The 15602-nt window shown below is 45.5% G+C and overlaps 1 protein-coding gene across 7 annotated transcripts in view; it reads right to left on the minus strand.

Annotated features, from left to right (window-relative positions):
• Positions 1-15602, minus strand: part of PTPN3 (protein tyrosine phosphatase non-receptor type 3) — a 97553-nt gene that overhangs the window by 53362 nt on the left and 28589 nt on the right. For 5 of the 7 annotated variants that reach the window (XM_033123454.1, XM_033123452.1, XM_033123453.1 and 2 more), the window contains 5 exons: positions 13147-13301; positions 7772-7879; positions 7653-7695; positions 5055-5133; positions 1-45 (listed from right to left, as the gene is read on the minus strand). In XM_033123454.1, the coding sequence (XP_032979345.1) occupies positions 1-45; positions 5055-5133; positions 7653-7695; positions 7772-7879; positions 13147-13284 (413 nt within the window). In that variant the 5' untranslated portion in view covers positions 13285-13301. Of the gene's footprint in view, positions 46-5054; positions 5134-7652; positions 7696-7771; positions 7880-13146; positions 13302-15602 lie in introns of those variants that run through there. The other 2 variants (XM_033123457.1, XM_033123458.1) reach the window with 2 other exon arrangements.

Here is a 15602-nt window from a genome sequence, read left to right on the forward strand (position 1 = left end):
CTTCCTTCACAAATATCCATCTTCAGTTGTAAGAAATACAAATGCCTATGAAACAATTATTTTCATTAATTCATCATACTCAAATTGAAACAAGCAAAATAAAAAACAAAATTGATGAGTCAAGGACAAGACCTGTACATCTGAAAAACAAAAAACACAAAAGCACATTTTTGCCTAAAGCGTCGGGGGCTATCTTGCATTTTGCAAAGCTGCTCCTTTAGTAACAATGGCTCACGTGGCTGCCTATGTCTTGACTGGCAGGGGCAATCTCCAGCCAGCCTCATGCGAGCACATGCTATCCTAGGGACGGCTGAGCAGGGATGGATGAACAAGGTGGAAGCAGCCTCCCAAGGATTAGCTGGCACCGCTGCCAGTGGGCACCCTGCCCTTAGCCTGGGCCTCTCCCATCAAACTCGGGGTATCCAAAAGCACCAGGACCTACAGACATTCTGCATAGGCAGCCCCCGCACCCTGAGGGGCTGCTGTTCTGAACACGGCATTTGCACACCCACGTACCCTCTGCATGAAGCTGCTGAGAGGAGGAGGGTCTGTGAAGACATCTCCTTGGCTGGGGTGCAAACACCCAGCTGGGTTTTTTCCTGTGTCCCAGGAACTGTGGGTGCTCCCGCAAAAGCATACACATTCATCAACTACAGGCTGCCAAGACCTCCACGCTGGATCCTGTACTTCTCTGTGAGTGATGTCACTTCAAAACCCAGGACCTGATTTGTAGGCAGAGCTCGTAAGTTGTCACAGGCCCCTCATCACCCTGTGACACTCGGCGCAGGGCAGGCCGGGAAGGGCCCTGGAGAGCATTATTATATTTAGGGATGCAGCATACAAGTGACACTTGGCTGCTAGCTCCCACTCTTTTTCAAAGCCTGGATTCAAATGGGATAGACATTCCAGTGTCTGGCCAAGATGACAAAAGGGAAACTTCTTGAAATATAATACAGACGCAGCATAAGCGCCCAGGGGCAGGAGAGAGATAATTTTGGCAATTTAAACAAATCAGTCTCGTTATTCCTTCAAATTTATATGTTTAAAGGTCAAGGCGCTGGTGTTTTGAGACGTGACTGCTTCCCATGGTATCACAACTTCCTAGTTGCACCGTTCTGGGGCGTGTGTGTGGTACTTTCTAACTTATTGCCTCATTTCAGGCTTATAATAACTCTGTGACGTAGGTACCACTACGTCCAATTTTTACAGATGAGGAAACAGATAATCAGATAGGTTATGTGAAGGTCAGCTGTGTCTTATTTTAACCTGGACGCTCATGCTATGAAAAAAATCTGACTATGTGACAAATTTCTTATGCGTCTAATGACTGAAAAGCTTAGGAACAATGACCTAACTCTGCTATTCTTACTTCGACTATAATTACCATCAACTACCCTTCCTGTGTGGAAGACCAGCATTGAGAAATGGGTAACACAGATTTGCTGATTCAGGCTCACTCCATATTGGAACCTCGATTATTTTCCACCTACAAGAACATAATCAGTCCTTTCTAGTTTGTTTCTATGTTTATCCAAGCTGACATTCAACCAGAATTAAGTGTTCTCTTAACCTACAATGCTACTGAGAGAAAGAAGAGAAGGGAGAGAATTAGAGATAATCCAATAGTAAATCTGGGCTTTCATTGACGAGTCCAGCTAATCGGAGTATCTTCCTAGGGATATAAATGAGAACAAGAATGTGGACATCACCATTCATCAAATGCTACTTTGTCATAAACTCAGCAAAGTTTCTGAGTAAGCCCCATGATGTCACCACCAAGAGATCAGAACAGGGATGAGACCCAAACTTAGCAGACCTCCTAGAAATCTTAAAGGAGCCTAATTTTGAGACTGCCAGTAAATGAAATTGTTTAGAATGATCTAAATTTATCAGAAACAGCAGTTGTGGAGGCTCACAATCAAGGAGACATTCATTTAGCAATTAGAATAAAGGAAAGACATTTAGAAGAGCTGCTGGTGTGCCTCTCTTCAGAAATGTAATGCTCACTCCTAGAGTGTACCCCAGCCATGAGCTCGACTTCAGAAAAAAGGCAATGAATGCCTCCTTTCCTGGCTCCTTAGAAAACAACAAATACTCCCTCTATACTCTGTTTTTGACTTTTAAAGAGCTGAATTTCTAAAAGGGAACTTAACTTTTGGACAGGCAACAGAGCCAGGGCTTAATAAGATACTATGTGGGGCAGCCGGATGGCTCAGTAGGTTAGAGCGTGAGCTCTTAACAGGGTTGCCGTTTGGATTCTCACAGGGGCCAGTGATCTGCGCCCTCCACAACCAGATTGAAGACAACGAGCTGCCGCTGAGCTTCCGGAGGGGCAGCCGGATGGCTCAGTCGGTTAGAGCGCGAGCTCTCAACCACAAGGTTGCCGGTTCAATCCCCGCATGGGATGGTGGGCTGCGCCCCCTGCAACTAAAGATTGAAAACAGTGACTGGACTTGGAGCTGGGCTGCACCCTCCACAACTACATTGAAGCACAACGATTTACTTGGAGCTGATGGGCCCTGGAGAAACACACTGTTCCCCAATTAAAAAACAAAACAAAAAGTTCATTAAAAAAAAAGATACTATATGCCAGGAACTCTTCATTTAACAGGCAAAACTCTTCATTTAAGTAAAAAGAAAAGACAAAACTAACTCTCTCTCTTTCTCTCTCTCTCTCTCTCTCTCTCTCTCTCTCTCTCTCTCTCTCTCACACACACACACACACACACACACACACAAATGGTAGAAGCCTGGCCCAGCTCTGTAGGATCCACAAGGGGGGCTGTTGCCATGGCTCCTGCTGCATTAAGAAAAATCTGGTCATCAATCCCAGGCAGTGCAGCTATACTCTACATCACACTGGGGTACCACCCATCCTAAGATGGGAGGTGGGGTGGTGGGGTTTGGTGTCAGCTCTGAACCAGGGAATTTTAGGAGGAACGCATGGACAAACCGAACTTTATCTGGGACTTAGGTTAAAAACAAAAATCTGTCTACTACTCATCTTGAGCCCAAACCTGTCCCTCTAGCCTCCACCCATCAGCCATAATTCTAGCATCGAGCACATCTAATTTCCCCTCTCCCATGACAACCCTTTGCAGATCTGAAAGCAGTCTTCGTTTCTCCCCAAGTCTCCTCTCCATCTTGAACTCCCCACATTTTCCTCAAATGTCAGGGAGGCTCGGCCAGAAGATTCTGTTGGCTCCCAGAGGGAGGGAGCTTCTTTCTTTCCTTTCCCATGGTGTATGGAAGTGGACGCTCAATGAGTGAGTAAGAAGGGCGCTAGAGAGGGACTCTTGGATTAGGCTGGCCTTAGCAATCCCTTCACTCAGGTTCTTTCTTTGGGGGGCATCACAGGGCAGAAACAGGGTGATGGGTGACAACTTAGGCAGCGCAGTTCACCCTTGGGGTTGGAACCTACCAGTTGGGAGTAAGATCAATTTCATGGGCCACAATCAGATTTTTAAAAGGAAATAGAAAACTTCAGAGTAATTTTGCATTTACTATTGTTTTATGAAATGTTTGCTTCAGTAATTTATATAGTATACCTGTGTACTGCGTAATGAATCAAAATATATTTTTACTGTGGGTTGTGATTTAAAAAAACTCAGTGGTTAAAAGCACCCAAGTACACATGTATCTACATACACATAATATATATAATACACACACACACACAGATATATACATAGTATATACTACATACATAATCCATCATGCCATTTTTAAAGCATTCCTTGAACATAACTTGGTATTTAGTAACAGCCTGGGGAAACGGCCGTGGTAGGGTCATTGCAAACACATATTCTTATAGACTATGTCACCAATTTGTGTCTGCTGCCTTATGAACTGACCTGCTAGGGTGAGCTTGACTACACTACCCCTTAGTCCACAAGAGAAAAGGGCCAGTATGGGGAAAAATTCAAAGCACCGTGTGCATGTCCCACGGTTACTCAATGAGTCACGCTGGACAGCTCTTACACTGGCTTAAACTTTAACTTCATGGTAAACACAGTCAAATCTCCAATGTCTGCTATTGTAGAGGGAAGAAGGGCACAAAGAAGGCAAAACAGAGTAATAGACGAATATTTGGGCTTTAAACATACTGCAAGTTCAAATGTGATCATGTGATTACAACTGGAAAAAAAGGAAAGGACAAAGCAAGACAGCACTCTGTGGCTGAGCTAATGTCGCCTTCTTCGGGGTGGTCTCGTGGCCACAGTAAGCACAAAATAGGATTCCATACTCCTGAACATCCTTTGCGTTGTTTCCTGGTGGAAGAGTTCCCCTCCCTAAGAAAAACACAAGCATCAATAATAACAGGACTCAACATTGCCATGGGGGAAGGAAAGTAGAGGCATGGCTGAGTTTGCACAGTCTCTGTTCAAACAGAGACAACTTTCCCTGACCAGCCCCCTCCATTCCAAACACAGCTCCCCACCCAGAAAACTCACGTGCCAGTACAAAACCAGGGCCAGATGCCAAGGCCTGAGGGGTAAACAACGCCTATCACAGCCCTCTTTCCCTTATCTGGTCTGCATATTGCCTGCCCCCTGCTGATTCACTGCGCTGAGAAGCTGGCCCAGCTTGCAATCCTTTCCAGCTCCTACCAGCTGGGGATCTGACACCTCCATTGTCCTAAAGAGCCTAAGTTCTAGGCCTGCAGAGATATCATGCTACTTGATCTGCACACGACTGCTTTACAAACTTGTCTTCCAAACCCTGCCTGTATTAGTAGAAAATGACTGTGTTCTTTAAAGAGAGGAGCTCAACAGGCAGAAGAGGCTGAGGTGGTGGGGGAGGCAGGAGGAAGTGGACAGGAGGGTGCTGGAAACTGCACCCAATCAGGCGGTGAGAGAAGCAGGCCCACGCTGACAACTCATTAGCTGATTAAAATGTCAATCTGTGTACCCCAGTTTTTCCTTGGATCATAATTGTTGGTGCAGTTATACCGAAATGAAGTACTTGGCCACAGTGATAAAATAAAAGAGTACATTTTTAGTGGTTACTCATTTTTATATACTAAATAGAAAACTTTAAAAAAATGTTATTACCTGGTTTGTTCTTGCTGCAGTGTGTTGGGATCAGGTATTAAAAATCTTACTCGAAAATGCAGGGTACAGGGGAAACCTCCTACAACATTTTTCAAAAACAAATTAAATTTTCCCTTTAAAAAAGTCAATGTATGTAAGCTGCTACTCTCCCATAAGTGACGCATTTTTCACTAGACCACAGGTTTTTCCATCAATAAAAGGATTTATTTTTTAAAAAAAGGAGTGCGTAAGTTAACTGATTGTTCAGAAATCTCCACTTCTACAGGAAGTAAAATATTTTCACAACATCAGCATAGAACAAGGCATTATCTACTTCCTATTACATGTTTAACTTAGGGATACGTTCAAACAGTGCACTCCATTATCTGTATTAGGAATTTGAAAAAAATCCTTACCTCAGCAGATTATACAAAACTTACAAAGAAACACAATTTTACAAATAGAGCGATTGTATACTTTTCAAACATTTTCACGTACTTTCTTGAATTTAAACACCGCCACGACGGTAAGTAGGCTAGGATGCTACTGATAGCGCCCTTTTAGATACAAGCCCACAGGCTTAGCGATGTTAAAGAGACCTACCTTAGGTCACACAGCTGAGGACAAAACCCAGAATTTTAGCATAGGGGCTTCTGATTCTGCTGTGCCACATTTCAAAATCATTTTTATACGGGAAAACATGTCATGTTTCAATGCAAAGTGCATTCCAAAAGTGATTAATACACTAGTAAATATTACATAATTAACATACGCAAATATGGCTTTATGCAACAATACCAAGAGTCAATCGCTTGTGTGGATAAAATGAGCCCATTTCTTTTGCTAGATACGGCAGCAGAAGATGAGGTTGTGTTGCTAAAATCCACGCGCTTCTTCATGGCAATTGCACCCCCTCTCCATGACTCGGTAAATATTCACGGGCTCTGAGTGCCCAGCACTTTCTTGCTCTCTGAAACTCAAGCCGTCCCTGCTACCTTATTTCATCCTGGGCCTCACTCTCCCCTCTCTTTAGTACCTTCTCTTTCTCTGGCTTGCGGCAAAGACTTTCATTGGTGTGTGTGCACCTGTGAATGTACTTCTGAACAGGTGCCAGGGTACCAGAGTGGGTGGTGCTGTAACTCTGGGTGCTGGCTGGCCACCTACATCAGGAGATAGATACGTGCTCCCCTGGCGCTGGGACGCCCTTTCGCCCCCCGCCCCCACCCCCAAGCTGTCGCCGCGCGTCTCAGGCGTGCCTCCACATCCTTCTTATCCTCCTCTGTGCACCCAGAGCAGCTAGCATGTGCTCAGAACTATCTTAGTACTGTCTCTCCTCTTTTCAAGGTCCCCACACTTGGCTGTGCGTTCCTTGAGGGTAGGGTCCAAATCTGATTTGCACCAGATTCCCAGAGCTGAGCCCAGTGCCTTGCCCAAGTCTGAGCTCAGGACTGAATGAATGAGTTAGTAAGAGAATGAATGACACCTATCCATGCCTCTGTGAACTCAAAGGGGGGCAAGTAGTTATCTGCACAACAGCTCTGTGGCTCTCTGTGGGCACTTCTGCATGCCAAAGACACAACTCCTGGGAGGTCAGGACTCTGAGACCCTGGCTCCAGGTGAGAGCAGCCGTGGGCTCAGGGACAGGGCGACGTGTCTCTACGTCTTCCCATCTGGAGGCTGGGGATGTGGCATGTGTGTGTGCACACTTTTGTGTACAAATCCACTTGCCCTCACCCCTCAACCACTCACTGGCTACCTCCTGTGGGGAGGGCACTGTGAAGAGAGCAGGGAGGACGTGACAAGGGCCCTCACCTGCAAAATTGTGAGCTCCTGGAGAAAGATAAGCAAAAAACTAGGAGACAAAGGCACAAAGAACATAATGGGAAGTGTAAGGGAGGGTAAGGGTGTCCAGGCCCCCAGCAGGGGAGGAAGTGGGATCTGAGTGACTTTGAAGGGCAACAAGGTTTGGATATAAGGAAACGGGAGGGAAAAGCATTCCCAACAGAGAGAACAGAATGAGGAAGGCACAAAGGAATATGTGCGGCCCAGCAGGTTAACCAGGTTTGTCTGGGGCATACAATGCATAAAGGGGAAAAGACCATGATGTTGGAAAACCAGGCTGAGAACAGATCTGGGAGGAGCACGGGGTGAGATGTGGCCCGCAAGCCCACCTAACTGGAAGTCAACCTTTGCTGGGACTCACTGTTGGTTGATGAGCTGTATGTTGTAATTGTAACATCACCTACCTAGTGATTGGAACTGTGCTGCTGGAAAGGACTAGAGGTGTGTGTGTCTGTCTTTCCCACCCTTTCACTCTGGGCTAAGAAAGGCCGTCCTTCTTCCCTTGTAAAAAGAAAGTGGGTTCCCTAACTCTTGGCTGCCTTCTTTCACCTTTCCCTTCCTTGCTCACAGCTGGTGAGGAGCCTTGGGGGCTGGTTTGGAAGCATCTCTGCTCACTTAGAAATCAGACAGGGAGAGGTCGGCTCACTCACGTCACCTGAACCACCTAGAGTCCAGGTACCAGATGTTATAGGCACACTGATGATCAGAGAAGAGAAATGGGCCATGATACATACACTAACACCTAGCGTTCAACTGAAATGAGCAGGTCACACCCACCTTTTAACTGCTTCCTGATGGGTTTGTTTGATTCCAGCCATCTCTGTTGGGTAAGAAAACATAAGCTGTAAAACCAAACTGTGCACAAGTCCAGCACGTCTTACAGGGATGGTACTCACAGGGGAGTCCACGGATTCATCGCCATGCTGCAAACCAAAATATTCCTTTTCGGTCACGCCCAAATGGTTGTATGCCATATCCAGAAGAACTTGACCGGTATCTTGCTTCTAGGAAAAAAAAAATGTCAAGTGAGCAAAATTTTAAAATGAATTAAGAACTGACAGTTAAAGCCTTTATTGTAGGCTGTCCAATATTCAGAAAGATTTTATGCGCACACATATCCCACAGTAAGAAACACTTTAATAAATTTTGAGTTAAGAAGCCACATGGTACATATTGGAAGTAGGGCTAAGAAAAACGACATCAATATAACTTAAGACAGTACCGTTTCATTTAATTTTCTAAGACTCGTTCCTTCCCCTTCGCTGAGATTCTCAATTGATGATGTCGAAATCGGGAACCTCAGATATGACAGTGAGAGCAAATGCTCCGTGACTGCCCATGGCTAACACACAGCACAATGCTAACGCCACGTGGGTTTCTGTCGGCTCCTTGGGAGCCATGGAAGCGCGCTCAAGGAAGGAAAAAAACCTCTCTAACAGCCCCATGAAGGAAGAGGGCCGAGAATACTCAAATGCCACTCAAAATATCCTCAGAGTGACTTGGCATGTGACACCCTGGGGGATTATCTGCCTCACTGCTCCCTGTCATCTGAAGTGAGAAGCCAGTGGGGACAGTCAGCCACACTTCACATCCAGAGCAGGACTCAGCCACCTTCACCACCGGCGTGGAGGGAGCAGGCACAGTGCTGTGCATGGGTGGGGACAGAGTCCTAATAAGCAGCCCTTCCTGCCCTCCCAGAGGCCAGCTGTGGAAGCAGCCACTGTAACATGGTGTATCAAATGCTGTCAAGTGCCGGGAAACGCGCTCAGTGGACAGTGACCACACAGGATAACACAAACGGCCAACTCAACCCGGGGACAAGCGGAGACAACCCCCGACCTGGGCTGAGTGACACCCCTTCCCTCCAGCTGCAGGAGCTAAGAAAAGCCGTATCAAGCAGACAGCCCGGCACAAAGGCACTGGGGTGGGAAACAGCATGCTGTGCTTGGGAAATCCAAGTTCTCCTTTAACAGGCTGACTTCTCAGGAATCCTTTGAACCAAACCATTTAACTTAAGGACAAATATGAGCTGAGAAACGACCGCATATAGATAACAAGCAAAGGCAGCTCTTTTTTTGAGTGCAGATAATGCACCTGAAAATAGGCCACAGCGGCCAGGAGGAGGACATTAGGTAATCGTCAGGCCCCCTCCTGCAGCCTCTCCTTTGTTTGGCGTGGTCCCATATTATCTGGTCTGAAGTGTGGGAACACGAGACACGCCATTTCCTGAACACATCCCCTGAGGGCCCTGGACCTGCCAATTTCCTCTGCCTGGGGCATCGCCATAACAAAGGAATCACGACAGCGTGGAAAAGATGACCCGGTCCACGAAGATCTGAATTACGAGATTCTCTCCCCCACATTATGACATACTCTCTTGGTCACAGCTATCTGTTCCCCTGGCTGACATGATTTATATGATGTCATACTTAATATATATTAACACTTGCAATCTATCGAACATCTACCAGGAGTCAGACATGGTACTATGTGCACTTTTTATACGTGATCGCTCGTCTTTGTGGCAATGTTGCCAAGCCGACATCACCGTCCCCTTTGCTGAGAGCAAACAGAGGCCCTAGGAGGCTGCGTGCCACGCGCTCTCAGCCTGACTCGGGGCCGTTGAATGCCAATGCCTGCTCACTCCCAATAGTCTGCATCTCCCCTCTCGGAGTGCATAACTCACCCATTCCCGTATCTATTCTGCACAAGTCGCCCAGTTCTCAGAAGAAACTGAAATATAATAAAGGACACCTTTATCATGAGAACAAGCCTCCCAGCCCAGCCCTCACCCCACAAGTGGCCATCTTCGCTATACCAGGTCACTGGCAGTGACTGGCTTGCTCCCCGGGCTGGGCTCAGGATATCTGACGTGCAGGCCAGCTCCCCTGACGATGCCGGCTCCTGGTCAAAAGGCAGCCCAGGCTAAAGTGTCTGAATGACACAGTGCAAACAATCCCCACGAGTAGAAAACTATAAAACGACGGAGGTTCGAAGCTGCCACTGGGCCCCAAGTTCAAGTTCAATGTGAGTTAGCTTCGACCAGGTGGATGGCAGTTTAAGGAAGCAGCACGGGCAGCAGCGTGACGATAAGAAAGACACTCAGGACTCAGAGTGACGGGCTGCCCGCTGAATGCCAGGCTCTGCTCTAAGGCGTGTGTGACTGTCACTCTGGGTGGGCGTCTTGTTCCCATTTACAGGGCTCATCACTCCTCCTCCTTAAAATAATCTTACCTGGGATTCCCAGACTCTCACTCGGAGTCTCCCCTCCCTCCCCGGCAGCCCTTCTGCATCTCCTCTAGTGCTCGTTCCTCTCCAGCCTTCAAAGATCAAATCTGGTTCGTATCTTGTCTACTCACTTCTCAGGTGATCTCCTCCAGTTCCATAGCTTGAAATAGCATATCTACCCTGGTAACACGCACATGTGTATCCCAATCTAGACCCTTCTTTGAAACTCCCGATTTGTATATCTAATACCATTTCTACATTTCTATGTCGGTGAGTAACAGGCATCTCAGATTCAACATGTCCAAACCAGAGCCGGTTACTTCTCCTCTCGCAGACATTCCCACCTCTATAAATTGTAATTCTGTCTGCCAACTGCTCAGGCCAAAAACCTTAGAGTCACTTTGAGGTTTCTTCCACATCCGAAATACCATCTATCCGCAAATCCCATTTGCTCCCTCTTCAAAATACTTCCAGACTTGGTTAACTCAGCCACCTCCACACTGCCACACTACCCAGTTATCCTGGATTACTATTGTAGTCTCTTAGCCCCTGGCCCCAGTCTACTGTCGATAGAGCCCCAGAATGATACCTGAGTCGGGTGTGTGCCCAAACCTACCAATGCTTTCTGCCTCACTCAGAATAAATCAGTGCCCTCAGAATGACCTACAGGGCTCTACACATCCCCACCCCCAGCCCAACACCTGTTAATCCTCTGACCTTATCTCCTGCTCGTCTCCTCCTTGCACATTCCACTCCAGATGCATTGCCTTCTACACCGTCCTGTAACCACACTAACCGGCATTCTGCCTCAGGGCCTTTGCACTGCTGTTTCTTCTCCCTGGAATGTGTATCCTCCAGGGAACTACAGGGTTCTTTCCCTCAGTTCCTTTAGGTGAGGTCTTCCCTGATCACTTCTGTCAAATGACAACCCCACGCCTGTCCGTGGCACTCTCTATCTGGCTTTATTTTTCTTCTAAGCACATCATACCACTGAAATGGCACACATTTATTTATGGTCTATTTCCTCCTCTAGGATGTAAGCTTTGTAAGGGCAGGGATGTTGCTCTGTTTTGTTCACTGCTGTATTATTTGTACCCAGAACAAAGCCTGGCACATAGTAGGTGCTCAGCAAACATTCATATTCAGGAGGAAGATATATAGCTGAGTAATAACTCCAGGCTGACAACATACATTTTAACAAAGGAGTAAGATATAAACTAAGCTGTCAGTTTACAGCATCTGGGAGACAGATTTGTGACCTTTGCAAAATTGGTTCAATAACACAATTCTACAGATAACAATGTTGAAAAGGAATTAGGAGGATATAGGACAAAATTCAGTGACCCAAAGCAATCGCTTTTTGAGGGAAATATGTATGACCTTGACGAAAGGTTCCTAAACCAGTGGTTCTCCAAACTACAATGTGTATCCAGATTACACGCGAAGCTGTTAAAATGCAGATTCTCAGGCCACAGAGAATATGTTTCAAAATACCCAGGTAGGACAAAGAATTTCTATTTCTAACATGTATCTCAGAGAGTTCTGATGTACTCTAAGAAATACTTACAAGGGCTGGGCTGCCCAGAGTAGGAGTGCTGAGCTACAAAAGACTGTTTAAATTTTAAATAATTAAAAAAAATAAATTTAGTTCTTCAGGTACACGAGCCATATGTCCTGTGGTCAGCAGCCACCTGGGGCCAATGGGTCCTGCACTGGCTCGTGTCGCTATAGAACATTTCCCAGCACTGCAGAAAGTTCTTCTGGACAGTGCTGCACTAGAGCATGGCTATTCCCCAAAGTGGCCTGAGAAATAGGTCACAGGCCTGTGTTCTTTAGCTAACGCTGCCCACCCGCAAAGAACGGGGCCCTGGCCTTAGGGAACAGTCCTGGGTAGCTGTGGAAGTGGACGGCGGGAGTTGAGTAAAAGTTGGGGAAGGTCTGTCTCTACTGCTCATTTCCACTCTCTGCCAGGTGTGGGGCCCAAATTCCCACGTCCTTAGTCGTCAGCCTGCATCTTGTCCCCTGAAGGCAGATGCCCCGGCCAAGGCACCTGGCGATGGTCCTACTCCAGGACTAGGAAGGAGAAACAGCACCCACCATTCTGTGACTTGACGCAAACTGCCCTCTTCCCTTGCCTGCTCAGCCATCAAGGTCCATAGTGACCTGAGGTCAGCAGGAAGCAAACTTAGGGGTGGGGCAGAAGACGCAGGGGTCCGTTTTTGTTACCCTTTAAATTCTACGGCCCTTTATCACCTCTTCGCCCGCTATTATTCTCTCATCCCCCCGTCTTCTCTGATACCTTTCGTTGCACATTGAACTTTCCAAGTTGGCAGATGCTGGCAGCCAGCCCAGGGCTGGGGTTGACCGCCTCAGGCCTGGCCAGAGGGTGGGAGAAACAGGTCATGAGGCCACGTGGTAACTGGGGTGCGGTGGGGCAGCAGGGACTGCTACTGTTCAAGCATCTTAGTGCTGGCCTGGGAGAATGGTGACCCCGACCCCGTTCCTAACCCTGCCTCTGCCACGGGCTTGAGGCTTCTCCTGAAGCCAGCCCTCCCCGAGCCTCTGAGGCTAACCGGCTCACTACCCTCCAGAGAGGACCCACCCATGTGCACATTTAATGAGCACCTGCTGTGTGCCCAGCCCTGTGCCAGGCACAGAGGAAATGACACTTCCTGTCCTCTAGGAGCTCAGAGTTTAAAGAGCGACACAAAACCTAATGATTACAACTATCATTCATACAATGGGATATGGACTCTAACAAAGCACATACAGGGCACCCATCATTGGACAAGGAGCTCAGGAAGCTGACACAGACGTCACAGAAAAAGTAATAGCTAAGAATCAGACAGGTTCACGTCACAAACAAGAGGGGAAAAGATGAGAACACAGAAGTTTTCAAGGGTATTTCCAGTCCAGTCTCAACATACAAAGTCTGTGATCTCAAGCTTTCGTTTTAAAATAACTGTTTCATCTTAAAAACCAAGTGAGGAAAGTTACTTCCTAGGGACAAGAACTCAGAAAAAAATAAATCTGGAGAACTTACATTAACTTTAAAGGTCTGTACCAAGCCATCTAAAAAGTGGACGTTGCAGACGACTTCAGATCGAGTTTTCTCTTTGGGTAATTCTGAGGTGCGTATATTATTAATTCTTCCACCCAACGCACGTAATCGGGAGGTCATAACTATCGTTGAATAAGCTGTAACAGAAGACATACCTGTTAGTGCTCTGATATGCAAACTGCCAGTTACATATGAACACACCTCACAGCCCACCCGCCCCTTACCTGTCTGCTTTGATCCTCACAACTCTCTGAGGATCTCAGGGATAATGAGAACTAGATAACAGACCATGTTTCTGTTTGAGTTTTTAATTCTAAGCTCTAAGCAAAATTTATTGTACAACCATAACATGCTCATCGAATTATATGGTTTGTTTGTATTTTATTACCTTCCTGGTCTAAATCTGCTAATTTATATATATTTCTCAGCTTTTAATTTTTTTGTTTTACTATTTTGTGTATTTGTGTACCCTATCCCTAAGGTTTTACAGAACTAAATGTGGTGTAAAGCTGATTAAAAATATAAAGACATTTATTGATAAATTAGACCACATAGAACTTCTACGCGCTAAAAGACACTATTTAAAAGAATAGAAGGCAACCGACAGAAATATTTGCCATACATATACATTTACAAATATATAAAGAGCTTCTGTGAATCAGTAAGAGAACAACCTGTTAGACTATAGGAACCATATTAGTTGTCAAAGAAATGCAAATTAAAACCACAAAGCAACAGTACCACATACCCACCAGAATGACTACAATGAAATCTGACAAAACCAAGTGTTGCCTAAGATATGGAGCACCTGGAACTCGCATGCACTGCTGGTAAGTAGATACTGTTTGTATCTACTAAAGCTGAACATATGTATACTAAGTCTGACAATTAAGTTCGCGAACTCATCCTAGAAACAGTGCTGCATACCTCACTGCTGAATATCACTACAGTCACCTTCGAAGTACTCCCCTTGGGAAGCTATGCACCGACGCCAGCGCCTAGTCCACCCTTCAAAGCAATTTTGGAACTCTTTTTCTGCAATGGCCATCAGAGCTGTGGTCGTATATATTACCCTTGATGTCGTCAATGTCATCAAAATGTCTTCCTTTCAATATTTCCTTTATCTTCGGGTAAAGAAAGAAGTCATTGGGGGACTTCTTAAGATTAGGTGAGTAGGCAGGGTGTTCCAGTACATCTATATGTTTACTGGCTAAAAACTCCCTCACAAACAGTGCCATGTGAGCTGGTGCATTGTCGTGATGCAAGAGCCATGAATTCAGGTCGTCTAACTTTCTCACGCAGCCTTTTCAGCACTTCCAAATAGTAAACTTGGCTGACTGTTTGTCCAGTGGGTACAAACTCAAAATGAATAACCCCTCTGATATCAAAAAAGGTTAGCAACATCATTGCAATAAGTTTGCCAACGTAACTGTTAGACTTCATGTAATAATTCTACTTCTAAGTATATTCCCAACAGAAAAATGTACCTTTATTTCACTAAAATATATGTAAAGTATCTTCATAATAGCCCCAAACTTGAAAAGACCCAAATGCTTCACAATAGAGAATGGATACATTGTCATACCATGCATGAGTACACAACAAAGGAAATAAAGAAACTATGGTTACACACAATATGAATGAATTCCTCTCACATTATGTTGAGAAGAAGCAGGTAGACAATAGATTACCTATAGCATGAACATGGTTACATATAATTTAAAAATGAATCAATGGTTATAGAAAACAGTAACGAAGGGGGCACAGGGTCCTCCAGTATGCTAATATTCTATTTCTTGATCGCAGTGCTAATGACACTGGTGTATTCACTTTGTGAAAATTCATCAAACCCTACATTTATTTTTTGTGCACCTTTATGTATATTTTAATATCACGTTTATTTAAGAATCCATGTATGAAGAAGGAATTAGAGGGCAGGTTAGAATCTAACCATGGTATATTCAGGGAACAGTAAGGAAAGTGGTTTTACTAGTGAATGTGAATGCAATTGTGGGTGGTAGATTCATAGTCTGGAAAAGTGTGGAACTGAGCACATGGTCCCATGAGGCAGGTAGGAGGACCAAGGGTTTAGGGCAGCTCCTCAGTTTAGGGAACAAACAAGTGTCAATTTGACAAGGTCGGGCAGAAGAGCAGATAACGATGAAGGACTTAAGAGCAATTTAATGTTCTTTTTTATTAATTCTCTACAAACGTTCTCTCATGAACGGGGCCTTTGCACATGCTATTCCTTCTGCCTGGACAACCTCCTGCTTTTCAAATGATTAACTCCTATTCACATCTCAGCAGCATTCAACACAAGCATCACTTCCTTGGGAAAGCCTTCCTAGTGTCTGTAGGAAATATCACTTATGTTACTGGCTCTCCTCTACGGTGATCATACTGTCACATTGATAACTGATGATGTGATTAGTTAACAC

This window comes from Rhinolophus ferrumequinum, chromosome 12, assembly GCF_004115265.2.
Source record: "Rhinolophus ferrumequinum isolate MPI-CBG mRhiFer1 chromosome 12, mRhiFer1_v1.p, whole genome shotgun sequence".
In the NCBI taxonomy this organism is placed as follows: Eukaryota; Metazoa; Chordata; class Mammalia; order Chiroptera; family Rhinolophidae; genus Rhinolophus; species Rhinolophus ferrumequinum.